The 19,181-nt window shown below is 44.1% G+C and overlaps 1 protein-coding gene across 1 annotated transcript in view; it reads left to right on the plus strand.

Moving 5' to 3' along the window:
- LOC111957566 (protein patched homolog 1-like) overlaps nt 1-19,181 on the plus strand; it is an 87,562-nt gene that overhangs the window by 27,805 nt on the left and 40,576 nt on the right. The window contains 3 exon segments of the mRNA XM_070437089.1: nt 1,095-1,749; nt 2,311-2,620; nt 16,762-16,904. Coding sequence (XP_070293190.1) covers nt 1,095-1,749; nt 2,311-2,620; nt 16,762-16,904 — 1,108 coding nt within the window.

Below are 19,181 nucleotides of genomic sequence, written 5' to 3' on the forward strand. Positions count from 1 at the left end.
TCTGCCTGTCTGCCTGCCTGTGCATGTTCAGCTGCTAAACACTGACAGATTCACACGTTAAATACACTCACAGAGGCACACGTTAAATACACTAACAGGCACACGTTAAATACAATTACAGAGCAGCACGTTAAATACACCTCACAGAAGGCACCCGTTAAATCACCTAACAGGCACACGTTAAATACACTCACAGAGGCACACGTTAAATACTCTCCACAGAGGCACACGTTAAATACTCTCACAGAGGCACACGTAAATACACTCACAGAGGCAAACATCTCCAGCCCCCAGTGCTAACTGGTCTGTCTGTCCTGTTTTTCTCCATGCCTAAAGTGCTAACTGTCTTTTGTCTTCTGGCTGTCTGACTGTCTGTTTGTCTGCACATCCCCAGTGCTTCCTGTCTGTCATCTTTCTGTTGTTTCCAGCCCCACTGCTAAACTGTCCTGTCTGTCTTTTTCTGTTTGTTTCCAGCCCAGTGCTTAACTGTCTGTCTGTCTTTCTGTTTGTCCTCCAGCCCACTGCTAACTGTCTGTCTGTCTTTCTGTTTGTTTCCAGCCCCAGTGCTTAACTGTGTCTGTCTGTCTTCTGTTTGTCTCCAGCCCCACTGCTAACTGTCTGCTGTCTTTCTGTTTGTCTCCAGCCCCACTGCGTAACTGTCTGTCTTTTTGTCTCCAGGCCCACTGCTAACTGTCTGTCTGTCTTTCTGTTGTCTCCAGCCCCACTGCTAATCTGGTCTGTTCTTTTTGGTCTCCAGGCAGTGTAACTGTTTTTTCTGTCTTCTGTTTGTCTCCACCCCACTGAACTGGTCTGTCTGTCTTTCTGTTGGTCTCCAGCCCCACTGCTAACTGTCTGTCTTTTTGTATCCAGGCCCAGTGCTAACTGTTTTTCTGTCTTTCTGTTTGTCTCCAGCACCAGGAATAACTGTATGTCTGACTGTCTGTCTTCAGCCCGTGCTAACTGTCTGACTGTCTGTCTGTCTTCAGCCCCAGTGCTGTCTGTCTGTCTGTCTGTCTGTTTGTCTGTCTGTCTGTCTGTCTGTTTGACTCCAGCCCCAGTGCTAATGGTATGTCTCTCTGTCTGTGCCCCTCCAGCCCTTGCGCTAACAGGGTGATCCAGATCGAGCCCCAGGTCCACATGGACGGAGCGGACAGCAGTCGCTACAGCCCCCCTGCCCCCTCCTACCACACCACCCCTCCCACATACAGCAGCTCACCCCCGTCCTACAGCAGCCATGGTTTCTCCCAGCAGACTCAGATCACCATGCAGTCTACRGTCCAGCTGAGGACAGAGTACGACCCCAGGACTCAGGCCTTTTACACTACGGCCGAACCCAGGTCCCAGATCTCAGTACAACCCTTCACACCCACGCCTGTCGCCACCGGCCCCGCCAACAACCCCAACACCAGTCACGCCAGTCACGGAAACAACAGCCACCACAGCAACCATCTCAGCCGGAGTGGGAGTAGCAGTGGTCACGTCAACCTCAACAACAACAACGGTAGCCGTGGTTCAGGCTCGGTCCCTTCTCCTCCCCAGTTGTCCTCTGGCGTCCCCACTGTCTCCCCCCAAGCGGGGGAGGGGGTGTGTGTGTCGGGGGAGAGTGCCAGCTCCACCAGGGATCTGCTGTCCCAGTTTGGAGGGGCCTCTCTGGGGCTGCGCTGTCTGGAGCCCCATTGCTCCCGGTGGACCTTGGCCTCCTTTGCCGAGAAGCACTACGCCCCCTTCCTACTGCAGCCCACCACCAAGGTCAGTCTGTCTGTCTCCCTGTGTGTGTGCGTGTTCCTCACTAGCAGTGGCTAACTCTCCCAGCCTGCTGAGTCAGAGCTAGCTAACCACAGAGCTAGCTCTGTTCCAGTACGTTCCAGTACGTTCTATTAATCATATCTCTTAGAGCAAGGCTAGATCAGACCAGGCTTTCAGTCTGGTCAGTATCTGACTAAAAACACTTCTCTCTTCTCTCCTGGGTGGGCCCTTAACCTGACCTCCTGACCTGACTGACTCAGCCTGTAGTCAGACACTACATTAGTCTTGCTGGAGTGTTGAGATGGGTCACTAACTGGGATAGTAAAACAGGTCCTGATAGTGATAGCTACGTGGTGTGACTGCGTCTAAAATGGCACCCTATTCCTTATATAGTGCACAACTTTTGCACTTAACACTCATCTCCAGTTCACATTGGATGTTTCTGTAGTTGCTGGGCATCAGTCTGTAAAGGACCACCCGTGTTTGGTGTAGTGCACTTATCTCCCTCAATCACCCCCTCCCGCTCCCCCCTCGCTCCCTCCTCCCTTCCATCCCTCACTCCAGGTGGTGGTCATCCTGTTGTTCCTGGCCCTGCTGGTAGTCAGTCTGTACGGGACCACACGGGTGCGGGACGGGCTGGAGCTGACCGACATCGTTCCCAGGGAGACCAGCGAGTACGACTTCATCGGGGCCCAGTTCAAGTTCTTCTCTTTCTACAACATGTACGTGGTGACCCAGCGGGCGGAGTACTCCCAGGCCCAGCCCCTGCTCTACCAGCTGCACCACAGCTTCAACACGGTCCGCTATGTACTGAGAGAGGACGACGGACAGCTACCACGCATGTGGCTCCACTACTTCAGGGACTGGCTGCAAGGTGAGTCAGGCGGGGCGATACATATACAGTACTTAGAAATATACAGGCTTTCACACACACTTTGTTGTTGTCATATTTGACAGCAGTCCTCATTAGCTGCAGTTGTTTCCCAGCAACATGAACTAAGCCTTGAGGCTCTGTGTAGACAAGTACACGACACTAGTGAGGGTTGAAGTGCTTGTACATGTACGTGTGTATATTCATCTGTGTCTGCGCGTGCATTTGTGTGTGCGTGTGTGTGGCTGGGCGGGAACTGCAGAGTGGGTGAGTTATAGAGAGCTGTGTTTAATATTGCTCGGTGAGAGATGGCTGGACCAATTTGACCCAGACAGCGAGCAGAGGGAGACCTTAGACCTTTCTGTCCCAGAAACAAGCTACTGGCCAGGTGGAGCAGACAGGGGAAGAGCGGGAGGCCAGGAGGAGAGAAAGAATGAAGTGGAGATAGAGAGCATGAAGGAGAGAAATTAAGAGGTAGAGAGAGATATTCTCAGCTAGTTCTACTTGAAAGAAAAAAAGCATGTCAGAGTTTGATACTGTGTTTGTCCTGCTCTTATACAAAGCACTAAGTAGCACGGTGTGTCCCAACGTCTTTTAACAAGGCATTTGGTGAAGTCTCATAGTGTAGTGCGGGGGAGAAATGTGTGTAATTACACAATCATTATCCCTCTGTGTGTGTGTAGGGCTGGAACTGAGACACATTAACTAATAAACTGTGGATTACTAGTCTCACAACTCAAACATTTGAAAGAGATTGAACACTTTCAACACTTTGTGCTGAGATTCCAGATCAAGCAGACACAAGCATGCAAACAACCCACAGCCATACGCAGAGAGAAAGACAGAGAGAGACCTGCTGCTGGTGTTGTTGCTTACTGCACAATTAGACGTTCATCCACATTCTCCAAACGTCAAATTTCAAAGTGTTTTTGTTTCCCCTGACGCTCTGTATCGTTCCATTTCTCCAAACGTTAAATGAGGGTTAAATGTAGGTACTCATTTTGAATGGTTAAGGTAAAGGTAAAGGTTCTGTCGATAGGGTTAAATGTAGGTATCATTTTGGAATGGTCAGGTAGGGAAAGGTTTGTGATAGGGTTAAATGTAGGTATCATTCTGAATGGTTAAAGTAAGGGGTAAAGGTTTGTGGATAGGTTAAATGTAGGTATCATTTTGAATGGTCAAGGGTAAGGGAAAGTTTGTGATAGGGTTAAATGTAGGTACTCATTCTGATGGTTTAAGTAAGGGTAAAAGGTTTGTGATAGGGTTAAATGTAGGTACTCATTTTGAATGGTTAAGGTAGGGGAAAGGTTTGTGATAGGGTTAAATGTAGGTATCATTCGTTGAAGTGGTTAAGGTAAGGGTAAAGGTGTGGATAGGGTTAAATGTAGTACTCATTCTGAATGGTTAAAGGTAAGGGTAAAGGTTGTGATAGGGTTAATGTAGTACTCATTTCTGAATGGTTTAAGGTAAGTGGTAAAGGTTTGTGATAGGGTTTTAATGTAGGGTATTCATTCTGAATGGTTAAGTAAGGGTAAAGGTTTGTGATTAGGTTAAATGTAGTATCATTCTGAATGGTTAAGGGTAAGGGTAAAGGTTTGTGATAGGGTTAAAACAAGTGATGCACCGATATTACATTTTTGGCCGATACTAATATCTGATATTTTCCTTGCCAAAAAAAAACCAATACTGATAACCGATATTTTTTTTAAATTCGGCCTTTTCAGCATTCTAGTACAGTTAAATAGTTAACACACACACATGGACGCAGGGGTCTAAGGCACTGCAAGAAGCGTCACTACAGTCCCTGGTTCGAATCCAGGCTGTATCACATCCGGTCGTGATTGGGAGTCCTGTAGGGCGGCGCACAATTGTCCCAGCGTTGTCCGGGCCGTCATTGTAATAAGAATTTGTTCTGAACTGACTTGCCTAGTTAAATAGGCACACCCCCCCCCACACACACACACACATACACACACACACACACACACCACACTGACCCAAAAGTTATTTTGTTGGCATTTACGTATGTCCCCATTACCAGTAAAACATAATCAAAGCCTATTTCTTTCACTTACTTGCTGTGCTGTTTCGTTGTTCATTCGTTTCATTCTCAACCAGGATTTCTATGGAACGCCGTTTGGGTCTTTGCATGTCAAAAAAGATAAGCTTGTTGACCAATCAGGACCTGAATATGACTGCACGTTACATAATAATTTAACGCGTTCATACATTTTTTACGTAGTTCTTATACATTGATTACACTATCACTCGTATTTCATATATCACAACGATTCAGCGATACGTATGCTATGATGCTGGTAAAGTTGTCTTGCGCAACTACAGTGCTGGTCATAAAAAAAGCAAACAATGTTCTTCCTCAAAAACATAGCAAAACGACATAATCTGTTTCAGTAGCTATCGTTAGCTAGCTAACTATATAGCTAGGTGTAATCATCTAAAATAACCCTAATTTATAAGACAGTTCTTATTTGATTAATGCTGGTCGGACCCATCTATGTGAAGCTAGCCACAATAAGGATTAGCCACCATAGTGGACTTTGCGGTTAGCCTTCAAAATAAAAGTATGTTATGCCATAATTGAATAGATCATGCTAAACGAGGTTGGATTGTTGTTATTTAAAATCAACAAAGACAATAATTTGTTAATTTGACAAAAATCTGTTAAAATCAATCTGGATGTATTTTACTTTAGAATTGCATTGGGGGCATACTTGTTTCCCTGTACAGCCTTACCTATGGATTGTGGATCAATGACATGGGGTATCAGTCTACTCAGTGTCACCAAGAGAACATTAGCATCATAGCTCTTATTGCTGGACTCTGAAACAACTTTGAATAGAGCTACATTTATTGTCGACCTATGTGTATTGAACACATTCCTGAGGAAAAACCGTGCTGCTTAGATGTTTTGGAGTCTGATAACTCTGAGGAGGACGTTGGGYAAAAAATATATTGGGTATTGAGTAGACTGTTACCCCATTTCATCGATCCCCAATCCTTAGGTAAAGCTGTACAGTGCAATATGAATGTCAATACACACAATAGGCTGACTGGGAAGGTGATTACACACAGTCACAGTCCCGCGATAAGAGCTACAATGCTAATATTCACGTAAACTCTTCACAGTTTTGTTCTGTAGGTGTCACCGAGTAGATTGATTGCTACATTTCATTGCTTCACATTCCAACCTTGTTTAACATTATCTCGTCTAAATATTGCATGATTCCACCAATTGTATCCTTCTGCATCTCTTTCAAAGAGGTTCTTTTATTGTTCTTTTAAATTCCACTACTGTGCCTAAACCTTATTGTGGCTAGCTTTACAGGTTGAGTCTCACTAACCAGATGAAGCTAGCTGGCTGCTTATAATGTTAGCTTTGGGAAACAGGGTTAAATAACTGAAGTTCAATTTCAATAGGCGAACAACAAGCGGCAACCTAGCTAATACTATCTCACAAGGATTCCTAAATCATTGCTAAGAATAGTGGAAATGACTGCAGTTTCTACTGGTCATTGTTTTCAGGCTGGTTGTATTGGTGCTAGCTAGGTACCAAGCTAAAGCTACCTAGCTACCCCAGAAGTTGCGGTCGAACAAATAATGCTTTATTACCATCATGGCATTGTAATCACATCGTTTGTGGTCAGTGTTTGCTTGTTTGCAGACTTTTTTGTAAATCTTTTGACAGTGCTACTGTATCGTTTTTGACATGCAAAGACCTAAACGGCGTTCCATAGTATGTATGTAGTGAAGCTAATAGCAGTGACGCTATTATTGTGTAACTCCGGTAGGGCAACATCTGAAAAATAGCGCACTTGGTAGTGTGTACCGGTGCTCGACCAGTCGGCGAAAGCCAACATCACTCACGACAGAGAACGGTTGATTGTCAAGGGCAATGAATTCCATTATCTTAGCTTTAATGGATTTCGCCTTTGAGTTGTCTCGCTGAAATGTTTTTACACTTTCAAACAACTGCTCGACTTGTTGACTCCTCGATCCACACAGCAGACATTGTGTGGGCTAGGTTAGGAATGATGTGTTGCACATGTAGCGCAACATTTTACGTGGCGTCATTACGTCATGTACCTACAGTGGCTTACGAAAGTATTCACCCCCTTGGCATTTTTCTTATTTTGTTGTCTTACAACCTGGATTTAAAATATTTTTGTATCATTTGAATTACAAAACATGCCTACCACTTTGAAGATGCAAAATATTTTTTATTGTGAAACAAATGGGGCGGCGGGTGGTTAGAGTGTTGGGCCAGTAACCGGAAGGTTGCTAGATCGAATCACCGAGCTGACAAGGTAAAAATCTCTCTTTCTGCCCCTGAACAAGGCAGTTAACCCACTGTTCCTAGGCGGTCATTGTATATAATAATTTGTTCTTAACTGACTTGCCTAGTTATATAAAGGTAAAAGAATAAAAAAAATAAGAAATAAGACAAAAAAATTGCAAACGTGAGCGTGCATATCTCTTCACCCCCCAAAGTTAATACTTTGTCGAGCCACCTTTTGCAACAATTACAGCTGCAAGTCTCTTGGGGTATGTCTCTATAAGCTTGGCACATCTAGCCACTGTGATTTCTGCTCATTATTCAAGGCAAAACTGCTCCAGCTGCTTCAAGTTGGATGGGTTCCGCTGGTGTACAGCAATCTTTAAGTCGTACCACAGATTCTCAATTGGATTGAGGTCTGGACTTTGACTAGGCCATTCCAAAACATTTAAATGTTTCCCCTTAAATCACTCGAGTGTTGCTTTAGCAGTATGCTTAGGGTCATTGTCCTGCTGGAAGGTGAACCTCCATCCCAGTCTCAAATCTCTGGAAGACTGAAACAGGTTTCCCTCAAGAATTTCCCTGTATTTAGCGCTATTCATCATTCTTTCAAATCTTACCAGTTTCCCAGTCCCTGCTGATGAAAAACATCCCCACGGCATGATGCTGCCACCACCATGCTTTACGATGGGGAGGGTGTTCTGGGGGTGATGAGAGGTGTTGGGTTTGCGCCAGAGATAGCGTTTTCCTCAATGGCCAAAAAGCTAAATTTTAGTCTCATCTGACCAGAGTACCTTCTTCCATATGTTTAGGGAGTCTCCAACARGCCTTTTGGCGAACACCAAACGTGCTTGCTTATTTTTTTCTTTAAGCAATGGCTTTTTTTTGTGCGCACTCTTCCATAAAGCCCAGCTCTGTGGAGAGTACAGCTTAAAGTGGTCCTATGGACGGATACTCCAATCTCCGCTGTGGAGCTTTGCAGCTCCTTCAGGGTTATCTTTGGTCTCTTTGTTGCCTCTCTAATTAATGCCCTCCTTGCCTGGTCCATGAGATTTGGTGCGCAGCTGTCTCTTGGCAGGTTTGTTGTGGTGCCATATTCTTTCAATTTTTTTTATAATGGATTTAATGGTGCTCCGTGGGATGAATACTTTTGCAAGGCACTGTACGTTARATAGGTATGCACGGTTTTTTGACATCGGTTTTTAACATTGCTGCTAAACTAGACATCGGCCGATTACGATGTTGGCATTTTTAGATAATATCGGCCGATTACGATATGTTCACCGATAAATCATGCATCCCTAGTTAAAACTGTAACTTAAAGTGGGTACAGCCTCAGTGTTCACAGTAAATGTGCGCTGAAATTTACCTAGTGCCAAAAAAATACATTGAATGTAACATGTTGATAGTTCTGTTGGTCAAGAATGTGTAGAATGTGGTCCTGTTTTTGATGTGGTCATGATTGTGTGTTCAGTGCTGTTTTGTAGACTAGAGTGGGGTTGTGTTTAATATGTTGTGATGTATGGTTATGATATGGTTATGTTAAGGTTGTTTTGTGATGTTTGGTTATGTTATGGTTGTGTTGTGGTCGTTTTGTGTGTTGTGATGTATGGTTATGTTATTGTTGCTTTGTGTGTTATGATGAATAGTTTTGCAACATGGTCTCAGAGCATTTCATATTATTCTGTAAGTATGTTACGAATTACAATTCATATGATATGTTATGAATTACAATTTGCACAATATGTTACAAATTTGCAAAACGAATGATATGTTATGAATCCCAATTTGTTTTGCTATCGTTAGCTAAGTGGCTAACGCTAACATTTGCTAGCTCTATTGGTTAGGGGTTAAGGTTAGGAGAAGGGTTAGCTAAAGGCTTTAGGGTTAGGGGAAGGGTTTGCTAAAAGGGTCCAGATTAGTCTTAGGGGAAGGGTTAGCTAACATGTTACAGTATGTAGTTGCAAAGTAGCTAAAAAGGAGTAAGTTGTTGCAATGTTTCTAATTAGCTAAAATGCTAAAGTTGTCCATGATGAGATTCGAACATGCATCCTTTGGGTTGCTGGACGTTCGTGTTATACGTCTGACCAACCACCTTCCTTCCGTTTTTGCCATAGTATGTTTTGCCGTAGCCCAGTCAAATGACCTAGTTGCCTCATGGGTGGAATGTTATTAATATTTTTTATAATTTCATAATGAATAAACAATGTTTAAAAACACCTGCTGAAAATACGGTGTTTCTATGTCAAATAGTTTTGTTATATTTCAGTCTTCTGTGATGTATATAGTGTAACATTGGGATGCAAACTCAAAATGGAATACATTTCAACTCTATATCTGACATGGTACAGGTCTCTTCTTTTTGTAAGCCCATAACAAACGCTGACACTACACATTCAAGTATATCGGACCAAATTATGAAAGACAAGAATTCCGTAAAGTCAGTGTGGAAGAGGTCAAAAAATTATTGTTGTCTATCAACAATGACAAGCCACCAGGGTCTGACAATCTAGATGAAAAATGATTGAGGATAAAAGCAGACGATATTGCCACTCCTATTTGCCACATCTTCAATTTAAGCCTACTAGAGAGCATGTGCCCTCAGGCCTGGAGGGAAGCTAAAGTAATTCCGCTACCCAAGAATAGTAAAGCCCCCTTTACTGGCTCAAATAGCCAAACAATCAGCCTGTTACCAACCCTTACTAAACTTCTGGGGAAAAATGTGTTTGACCAGATACTATTTTACAGTAAACAAATTGACAACAGAATTTCAGCATGCTTATAGGGAAGGACACTCAACAAGCACAGCACTTACACAAATTACTGATGATTGGCTGAGAGAAATTGATGATAAAATGATTGTGGGGGCTGTCTTGTTAGACTTCAGTGCAGCTTTTGACATTATTGATCATAATCTGCTGCTGGAAAAACGTATGTGTTATGGCTTTACACCCACTTCTATAATGTGGATAAAGAGTTACTTGTCTAACAGAACACAGAGGGTGTTCTTTAATGGAAGCCTATCAAATATAATCCAGTTAGAATCAGGAATTCCCCAGGGTAGCTGTTTAGGCCCTTTGCTTTTTTCAATTTTTACTAACGACATGCCACTGACTTTGAGTAAAGCCAGAGTTTCTATGTATGCGGATGACTCAACAATATACACGTCAGCTACTACAACAACTGAAATGACTGAAACACTCAACAAAGAGCTGCAGTTAGTATCAGAGTGGGTGGTAAGGAATAAGTTAGCCCTGTAAGGTTCTGCTTTTCTTTTCTTAGTCAACCTTGTGTTCTTTTTCTTTGTGTTCTTGAACGTAGCCCTGTTTCTTGGTGTTCTTAATTGATTTCACCTGTGTTAGTTTCTCATCAGCTCCCTATTTAGTTCAGTTCTTTCTGTTTGTATGGTTGTGAGGTATTGTTTGTTTTTGACTGTCTACCTGTGTTTGACCATTGCTTGCCTGTGACCATGATTCCTGCCTTCTGTGAATGCTTAATTAACATCTGCCGCGCTCTGCGCGTGAATCTACACCTTTTTCTCCCTGAGTATTCATTGCAGAATACCTCACTTAAAAACGGAATGAATTCAGTGGAGCTACAGCGGCGCCTAAGCCCAGCTAGAGGAGCTTATCTTTTTTGGGATAGGGGGCAGCATTTTCACTTTTCYAWGAATAGCGTGCCCAGAGTGTCCCAGATGCTAATATATGCATATTATTATTACTATTGGATAGAAAACACTCTGAAGTTTCTAAAAACAGTTTGAATGATGTCTGTGAGTATAACAGAACTCATATGGCAGGTGAAAACCTGAGAAAAATCCAACCAGGAAGTGGGATATCTGACGGTTGGTCGATTTTCAACTCGTCCCCTATTGAATGCACAGCAGGATATGGATATGTTTGCACTTCCTATGGCTTCCACTAGATGTAAACAGTCTGTAGAACCTTGAATGAGGCTTCTACTGTGATGTGGAGACGGATGGGAGCTGTTTGAGTCAGTGGTCTGGCAGATAGCCAGGTCCTGGTCACGCGCATTTCAAATGATAGCGACCTGCGTTCCATTGTTTCTCTACAGACAAAGGAATTGTCCGGTTGGAACGTTATTGAATATTTATGATAACAATATCCTAAAGATTGATTCTATACTTAGTTTGACAAGTTTCTTCAACCTGTAATATAACTTTTTGAGGTTTTCGTCCGACGTTCGGCTTGACCTGCACGAGCGTTTGGATATGTGTACTAAACGTGCTAACAAAAGTAGCTACTTGGATAAATAATGTACATTATCGAACAAAACAACAATTTATTGTGGAACTAGGATTCCTGGGAGTGCATTCTGATGAAGATCATCAAAGGTAAGGGAATATTTATAGTGTCATTTCTGATTTCTGTTGACTCCAACATGGCGGGAATTTATTTAAATTTTCTGATTGCCGTCTCAGATTATTGCATGGTTTGCTTTTTCCGTAAAGTTTTTTTGAAATCTGACACAGCAGTTGCATTAACCTTTCTAGGACAGGCGTTCCGCTAGCGGAACCCCTCAACAACATTCTGCTGAAAAGGCAGCGCGGGAAATTCATTTATTATTATTTATTTTTTTAATATGTAACTTTCACACATTAACAAGTCCAATACAGCAAATGAAAGATAAACATCTTGTTAATCTACCCATCGTGTCCGATTTCAAAATTGCTTTACAGCGAAAGCACAACATATGATTATGTTAGATCACCGCCAAGTCCAAAAAAACACACAGCCATTTTTCCAGCCAAAGATAGGAGTCACAAAAAGCAGAAATAGAGATAAATTTAATCACTAACCTTTGATGATCTTCATCAGATGACAATCATAGGACTTCATGTTACACAATACATATATGTTTTGTTTGGTAAAATTAATATTTATATCCAAAAACCTCAGTTTACATAGGCGCCATGTTCAGAAATGCCTCCAAAATATCTGGAGAAATTGCAGAGAGCCACGTCAAATAACATAAATACTCATCATAAACTTTGATGATAGATACATGTTTTACATAGAATTAAAGATACACTTGTTCTTATGGAGGAAATTTGCCATCTTCTCCGCCAGCCTATCCCTACTCCTCCGATGCCAGGTATCGTAGCCCATAGCCCTACTTCGTTCATACCCATGCCTGGAAAATATGACGGTTCACCTGGGAAATGTCAGAGATTTCTGATGCGATGCAGCAAATACATTGAGCACAAACCCACTAACTTCGCCACCGACAAGAGCAGGTTGGATTTTGTCGTCTCTACTCACAGGCAAAGCCCTGGATTGGGCCACCGCCATATGGACTGCCAACAGCACAGAACTCGGATCCGAGACCCATTTCCACACCCTCTTCAAATAGGTATTCGATCACTCTCCCTCCGGTCATCCTATAGGAGATCTCCTTATAGAACTTCAACAAGGACGCAATTCAGCTCCCGAGTATGCCCTCGAGTCCCGCTCCATGGCTGCAGGGAGTGGATGGCAAGAGGCTGCTTTACTTACCGTTTACCGAAGAGGGCTCAACAGGGAACTTCAGGCGGAGCTGGACTGTAGAGGTGACCTTCAGGATTTAAATCAATACATTCGTATGTCCATCTCCATCGACCACCTCATCACCGAAGAACTCTGCCACCTAGGAACCCAAAATCTTCTCATTCCATCATCCCATCCAAGTCTTCTAGAGCCCATGCAGTTGGGCCATGCTCCTCTCCCGTGTATTGAACGCCAAAAGCAGATCCAAGAAGGGCTCTGCCTATACTGTGGAGGGAAAGATTATCTACTCAGCCATTGCCCTGTTCACCCCCCACGGTGAGATGAGAAGGGTCCCCCTGCTCCCATGCAGATAGGCGTGTCCTTATTTCTAAATATCTCCCAGAAGCAATTCTCCGTCCCTGTATTGATATCCGTGAACGGGCTTACTAAGTACGTAGAGGGCTTGATAGATTAAGGAGCAGCAGGTAATTTTATTGATCACCAGCTAGTACAAGAGCTTGACATTGATCTAACACCTGTCACTCCTCCCTTAAGGACTACCACCCTGGTTGGGCAGCCATTGTGCATGGGCTTCATCACGCACCTGACCCAGAGCGTCACTCTCCAGATTGGAGTCTTCCACACCGAAACCATTTCACTCATGGAACTGTCATACCCCAAACAGACACTCATCCTCGAACATCCCTGGATTTGTCGTTACGACACCGCCATCTCGTGGCAACAAGGTGAACTACTGTCCTGGTCTTCTACCAGCTTCTCCAGTTGTTTTAGCCTACTGACTTACTTAGCCTATCAACTTACTCCCATGAGTGTCAGGAACCGTTTCCCTCTTCCTCTGATCCCAGCGACCCTTGAACAAGTGGTCCGCGCCAATATGTATACCAAACTCGACCTGCGAAGTGCATATAACCTTGTCCGTATACGTGAAGGCGACGAATGGAAGACCTTTATCACCGCTCGAGGGCACTACGAATACCTGGTCATGCCCTACGGCCTTACGAACGTCCCCGCCGTCTTCCAATCCTTTATGAACGAGGTTTTCCAGGATATGATCAACCGCTTTCTCATCGTCTACATTGATGACATGCTGATTTACTCATACTCCCTGAAGGAATACATACAGCATGTGCAAAAGGTTCTTCAACGGCTCCTTGACCATAACCTTTATGTGAAGACTGAAAAGAGTGCCTTCTATGTAACCACAGTAAACTTCCTCGGCTTCGTACTGACACCTGGAGGGGTCAGCATGTATGAGAACAAAGTCACCGCGTCAGTAACTGGCCCAAACCCATCACCGCTAAGGAACTCCAACGTTTCATTGGGTTCTCTGACTTCTATTGCCGGTTCATTCGGAACTTCAGTTCTATGACCACTCCCCTCACTGCCCTTACCAGCCAAAAGACCCGGACCCTTCAATGGACTGATACGGCCCTGACTGCATTAAACAACTTGAAACGCCTCTTCACCTCAGTTCCTGTCCTTCACCAACCTGATCCGACCCTTCCTTTCACCCTGGAGGTGGATGCCTCCGAAGTAGCAGTAGGAGCCATACTCTCTCAGCGGGTGGGAACACCTCCCAAATCACATCCCTGTGCCTTCTTCTCCAGGAAGTTGTCCCCCGCTGAGAGGAATTATGATGTGGGGAACATAACTCCTCGCCATCAAGCTGGCCCTCGAGGAGTGGCGCCACTGGTTGGAGGGCACACAACATCCCTTTCTCATTCTAACAGATCATCGTAACCTGGAATATATCAGAGGGTCTAAGAGATTAAACTCCAGACAAGCCCACTGGTCTATCTTCTTCACACGCTTCCATTTTCATGTTACTTACATCCCTAGAAGGAAAAACGTAAAAGCTGATGTTCTCTCCCGCCAGTTTGACCTTCCGACCAGTAACTCAGACCCTACGCCCATTCTTCCTTCCTCTTGTATTATGGGACCGGTACAGTGGGAGGTTCACTCTGCCATACAAGAAGCCCTAACCTCAGACCCGGCTCCTCCTGAGACACCAGCTGGGAAGAGTTACGTACCAGCAGCTGTTAGATTCCAACTGATGCAATGGTGTCACACGTCCTTGGGGTCAGGACATCCGGGCATTACACGAACCACCYAACTTCTAGCCCGGAAGTTCTGGTGGTCCTCACTGGCATCCAACGTAAGGGATTACGTACTCTCCTGTCCAGTCTGTGCCCAAACCAAAAGCCCTCTTCATCTCCCTTCCAGGAAGCTTTAACCTTTGCTAATCCCTCACAGACCCTGGTCCCTCATAGCTGTAGACTTCATCACAGACCTTCCTGAATCCTCTGGTAACACCACCATCCTTGTCATAGTAGACCGTTTTTCAATAATGTGTCGCCTGGTTCCTCTTCCTCATCTACCTGACGCCATGTAATTTGCAGAGTGTATGTTCCGTCTGTATGGGATTCCGGAGGACATCGTCTCTGACTGCGGGCCCCAGTTTGTCTCCTGGGTGTGGGGAGCCTTCTGTGACAAACTGGGGGTCGCCCTCAGCCTCTCCTCCATGTACCACCCCTAGACCAATGGCCAGACGGAACACCTGAACCAAGAACTAGGGAAGTACCTCCGCCAACATTGTTCTGCCTCTCCACACGACTGGAGTCTGTATATGGCCTGGGCCGAATATGCTCAGAACTCACTCACACATCCCTCTGCCTTACTCCGTTTCAGTGTTTCTCTGGGAGGCGGAGCCTGGTACTGTCCCAGCTGTCAACGACTGGTTTCGGCGTAGTGAGCTGTTATGGGAGACTGCTCACCGGCATCTGCAGGAAGCCTCTAATACCCAGAAACGCTTTGCCGACAGACGCCGCCGACCTACGCCACTCTTTCACCCTGGACAGCATGTGTGGCTCTCTACCAGAGACATCCGGCTCCCCCTCCCCTGCAAAAAGTAGCCCTGTTTCTTTGCATTCTGGAACATAGCCCTGTCTTTCATTTTTTGTTCATTTATTTCACGTGTTTGTTTCTCACCTGGTCTCATCAGCTCCCTATTTAGTTCAGTTCTTAATGTTTGTGAGGTATTGTTTGTTTTGACTGCCTACATGTGTTTGACTATTGCCTGCGACCACGATTACTGCCTTCTGTGAAGGCTTAATAAACATCTGCCGCGCTCTGCGCGTGAATCTACACCTTTTTCTCCCTGAGTATTCATTACAACCCCTAAATATTTCTGAAACTAAAAGCATTGTATTTGGAAAACCTAAACCTCAACTAAATATTGTAATAAATAATGTGGAAATTGAGCAAGTTGAGATGAATAAACTGCTTGGAGTAACACTAGATTGTAAACTGTCATTGTCAAAACATAATGACGCAGTAGTAGCTAAGATGGGGAGAAGTCTGTCTTTAATAAAGCGATGCTCTGCCTTCTTAACAATATTATCAACAAGGCAGGTCCTACAGGCCCTAGTTTTGTTGCACTTTGACTACTGTTCAGTCGTGTGGTCAGGTGCCACAAATGACTTCGGAAAATTGAAATTGGCTCAGAACAGGGCAGCACGGCTGGCCCTTGGATGTACACAGAGAGCTAATATTAATATGCATGCCAATCTCTCCTGGCTGAAAGTGGAGGAGAGATTGACTTCATCACTATTATTTGTGAGAGGTATTGACATGTTGAATGCACCGAGTTGTCTGTTTGAACTACTGGCACACAGCTCGGACACCCATGCACACCCAACAAGACATGCCACAAGAGGTCTCTTCACAGTCCCCAAGTCCAGAACAGACTATGGGAGGTGCACAGTACTACATAGAGCCATGACCACATCGACCTCTATTCCACATCAAGTAACTGACGCAAGCAGTAAAATTAGATTTAAAAACAAATAAAAAAACACCTTATAGAACAGCGGGACTGTGAAGCAACACAAATTTTGCCACCGACACATGCATACACACACATACGAAAACATACGCACTACACATACACATGGATTTAGTACTGTAGATATATGGTAGTGGTGGAGTAGGGGCTTGAGGGCACACAGTGTGTTGTGAAATCTGTGAATGTATTGTAATGTTTTAAAATTGTATAAACTGCCTTAATTTTGCTGGACCCCAGGAAGAGTAGCTGCTGCTTTGGCAGAAGCTAATGGGGATCCATAATAAATACAAATACAAAATACAACAATGTGTGTGAGGTGTATACTTTTGTGATTTAGCCCACTGCAGTAATTATTAACCTTCTGTCTTGTGTAACCATATCAAGCATAACATATACTAATTTATTGTCCCGGATTTACGTGTACTATGTTATGTCTAGTCTATGAGACCAGTCTGGGTTTTGTTATGGTTGTGTTATGGTTGTGGTTGTGTGTCTACAGCTCTGCAGGAAGCATTTGACCAGGACTGGGAAGCAGGTTGGATCACACAGAGCAGCTATAGGAACGGTTCAGATGACGGGGTCCTGGCCTACAAACTACTGGTACAGACCGGACGCAGGGAAAGGCCCATCAGCGTTAACCAGGTGAAATACATTTATTAATACCAGAATAAACCTTTCACTTCCATCAGGTGAGAGACATTTATTAATATCAGGCTAAACCCTTGAACTTCAACCAGGTGAGAGACATTTATTAATATCAAACTAAACCCTTTCACTTCCATCAGGTGAGAGATATTTATTAATATCAAACTAAACCCTTTCACTGCTTCAGGTGAGACTGGTCTCCAACCCATTTATTAAAACAGAGTAAGTTTGTGATCAAAACCCATTTCAACTAGGTGGGAGTACAATATAATGAAAATGCTTTATCTGAACCAGGTGGGTGTTGGATCGTATGTCATTCACTTTAACCAGGGGATAACTTGATGATTACTCCAAAGCAAGCCTGTCAGCCTGTCAAGAATGCATGTTGATGCTCTGTAATGTTCTATTATCATGTCCTTCTAATCTCTTGTCCTGGCATGTAGCAGTGGCACAGTAGGATTGTACAAAATTAGATTTGAATAATCTTTGGAGAATGGGATACTGAGTTGGTCTTTGTGCGTAATGTGCGGGTGTGCGTAATGTGCGGGTGTGCGTTGTAACGGTTTTGACTTGACTTGAGGTTAGTAGACCAGGTAGGTCGGCCTACTTGAGAAATTGTATGAATTTTGTGTTTTGTGAGTCAGTCTCATCTGTCAGTCATGATTAAATGATTAGAGTGAATCCCAAGTGACCTCAGTCGCAAGAAACTGTCCATTCATAAATTCTGAATTCAATAACCACCCGTTCCACACAGCAATACGAATGAAAAGGATTCACTATCTTTTCGCCAACAACTGAACACATAACCCAACACAACACGGAGTAAATCACAATAAAAACTAATAAAATACCACTGAAAAAAGTTGTAACCAGTTGGTCAGTCAGTCAATCCAATCCGCCAACAGATCTCCAGTGGAGAAAGGCCACGGAGAACAGCCGATATCAACAGAGATTTGTCCAACAATATCTTTGTTAGTCTTAAGACAGGGCTACAATGCACACTGTTAGAGAAAACTAAAGGGTCTAAAGGAGCTATGGAAATGAGGGTTTGACTACCTCATTCGCACCACCGTCACCCATCTTTGCGCAGCTGATGCTGGCAATTTAATAGGGAATTAAAGTGGAAGCGCAGCGTTGGGAGGCGAAGCACTGAGGCAGTTCAGACAAATTGGGGACCATCATAGGTTTCTCTCTCTCTCTACAAGAGAGAGACGAGATGTAAGAATGTCAGCATCAATCGGAAATACACCTTCGCAGGATGGTGAAACCTTACACCACAAAGGAACTACGTGCATCACAAGCGATGATGAAGATCTAGCACTCGAGGACGATATACGTACTCAAGGCATCGCTGCGAGATGCTGCATGAGACAAGTCACCTCGCAGTGGGGGCAAACTACAGGTAGACGAGAGCCGAACCGATGACAGTTGTGAAGCGGTGTTGGATATGAGCTCTCGAGACTCACACAGCTAATTATCGGCTAAAGAAGTAAGTAGACATAGTCCTTCCGTATTACATCAGACCAACTTCCTGGTAAAACACTAGCTAACTATGAAAACATTAAACATAGAGGTAACAAGAGCTAATCAACCCGTAGTGTAAGGTGACAACACAAACCAGATTATTTGTTACACACAGAAAGAACACCACAAACCAAAGTTTTTTTTAGTAATATCTCGAATGGCACTCTTATAAAATTGTTGAGGCGATCACTAATGAGAGTACACATTTGCAAGTGAAGAAGAGTGAAACAGCCAACTGAGAATCACTGAGTAACATTAAGGGGTGATTTAATCACACCTAAGGTAGTATAAGAACAAGAATGAACGCCAAGAGAGGAGAGAGGCTATAAAAACGTGGAGCAAGCAAACCTTAAATCTTTTGGCCCAGAAAATCAGTCGAAACATATCTCTATAGCAGCAGGCTAGCCAGAAACGCCAGCAGAATCTTGCGCGACCCTATGCGAGTGTTGATGACACCGCCAAGGCGTAGTAAGGGCGACACTCGAGATGGCAACGTCGAGTTGTCTCAGAAGGCTCTGTGCAGGGTCCTTAAGCCGGGTCTAACACCAGACCTTTCGAATCGTGACTAGAAAAATCTTTTGGCGTGGGCGTGACGCTGACAAAAGTCCGTATCTGCGACCTACTCAAGCGAGCAAGCCCCTGAAGACTTAAGGAATCTGGAGAATAAGGTCTGTAGGAGGGAGTGGCCAAAATCCCTGCTGCAAGTGGTGTGCAAGAACCTGAAGGAACTACAGAAGACAGTAGACTCTG

This window comes from Salvelinus sp. IW2-2015, linkage group LG33, assembly GCF_002910315.2.
Source record: "Salvelinus sp. IW2-2015 linkage group LG33, ASM291031v2, whole genome shotgun sequence".
Lineage (NCBI taxonomy): Eukaryota > Metazoa > Chordata > Actinopteri > Salmoniformes > Salmonidae > Salvelinus > Salvelinus sp. IW2-2015.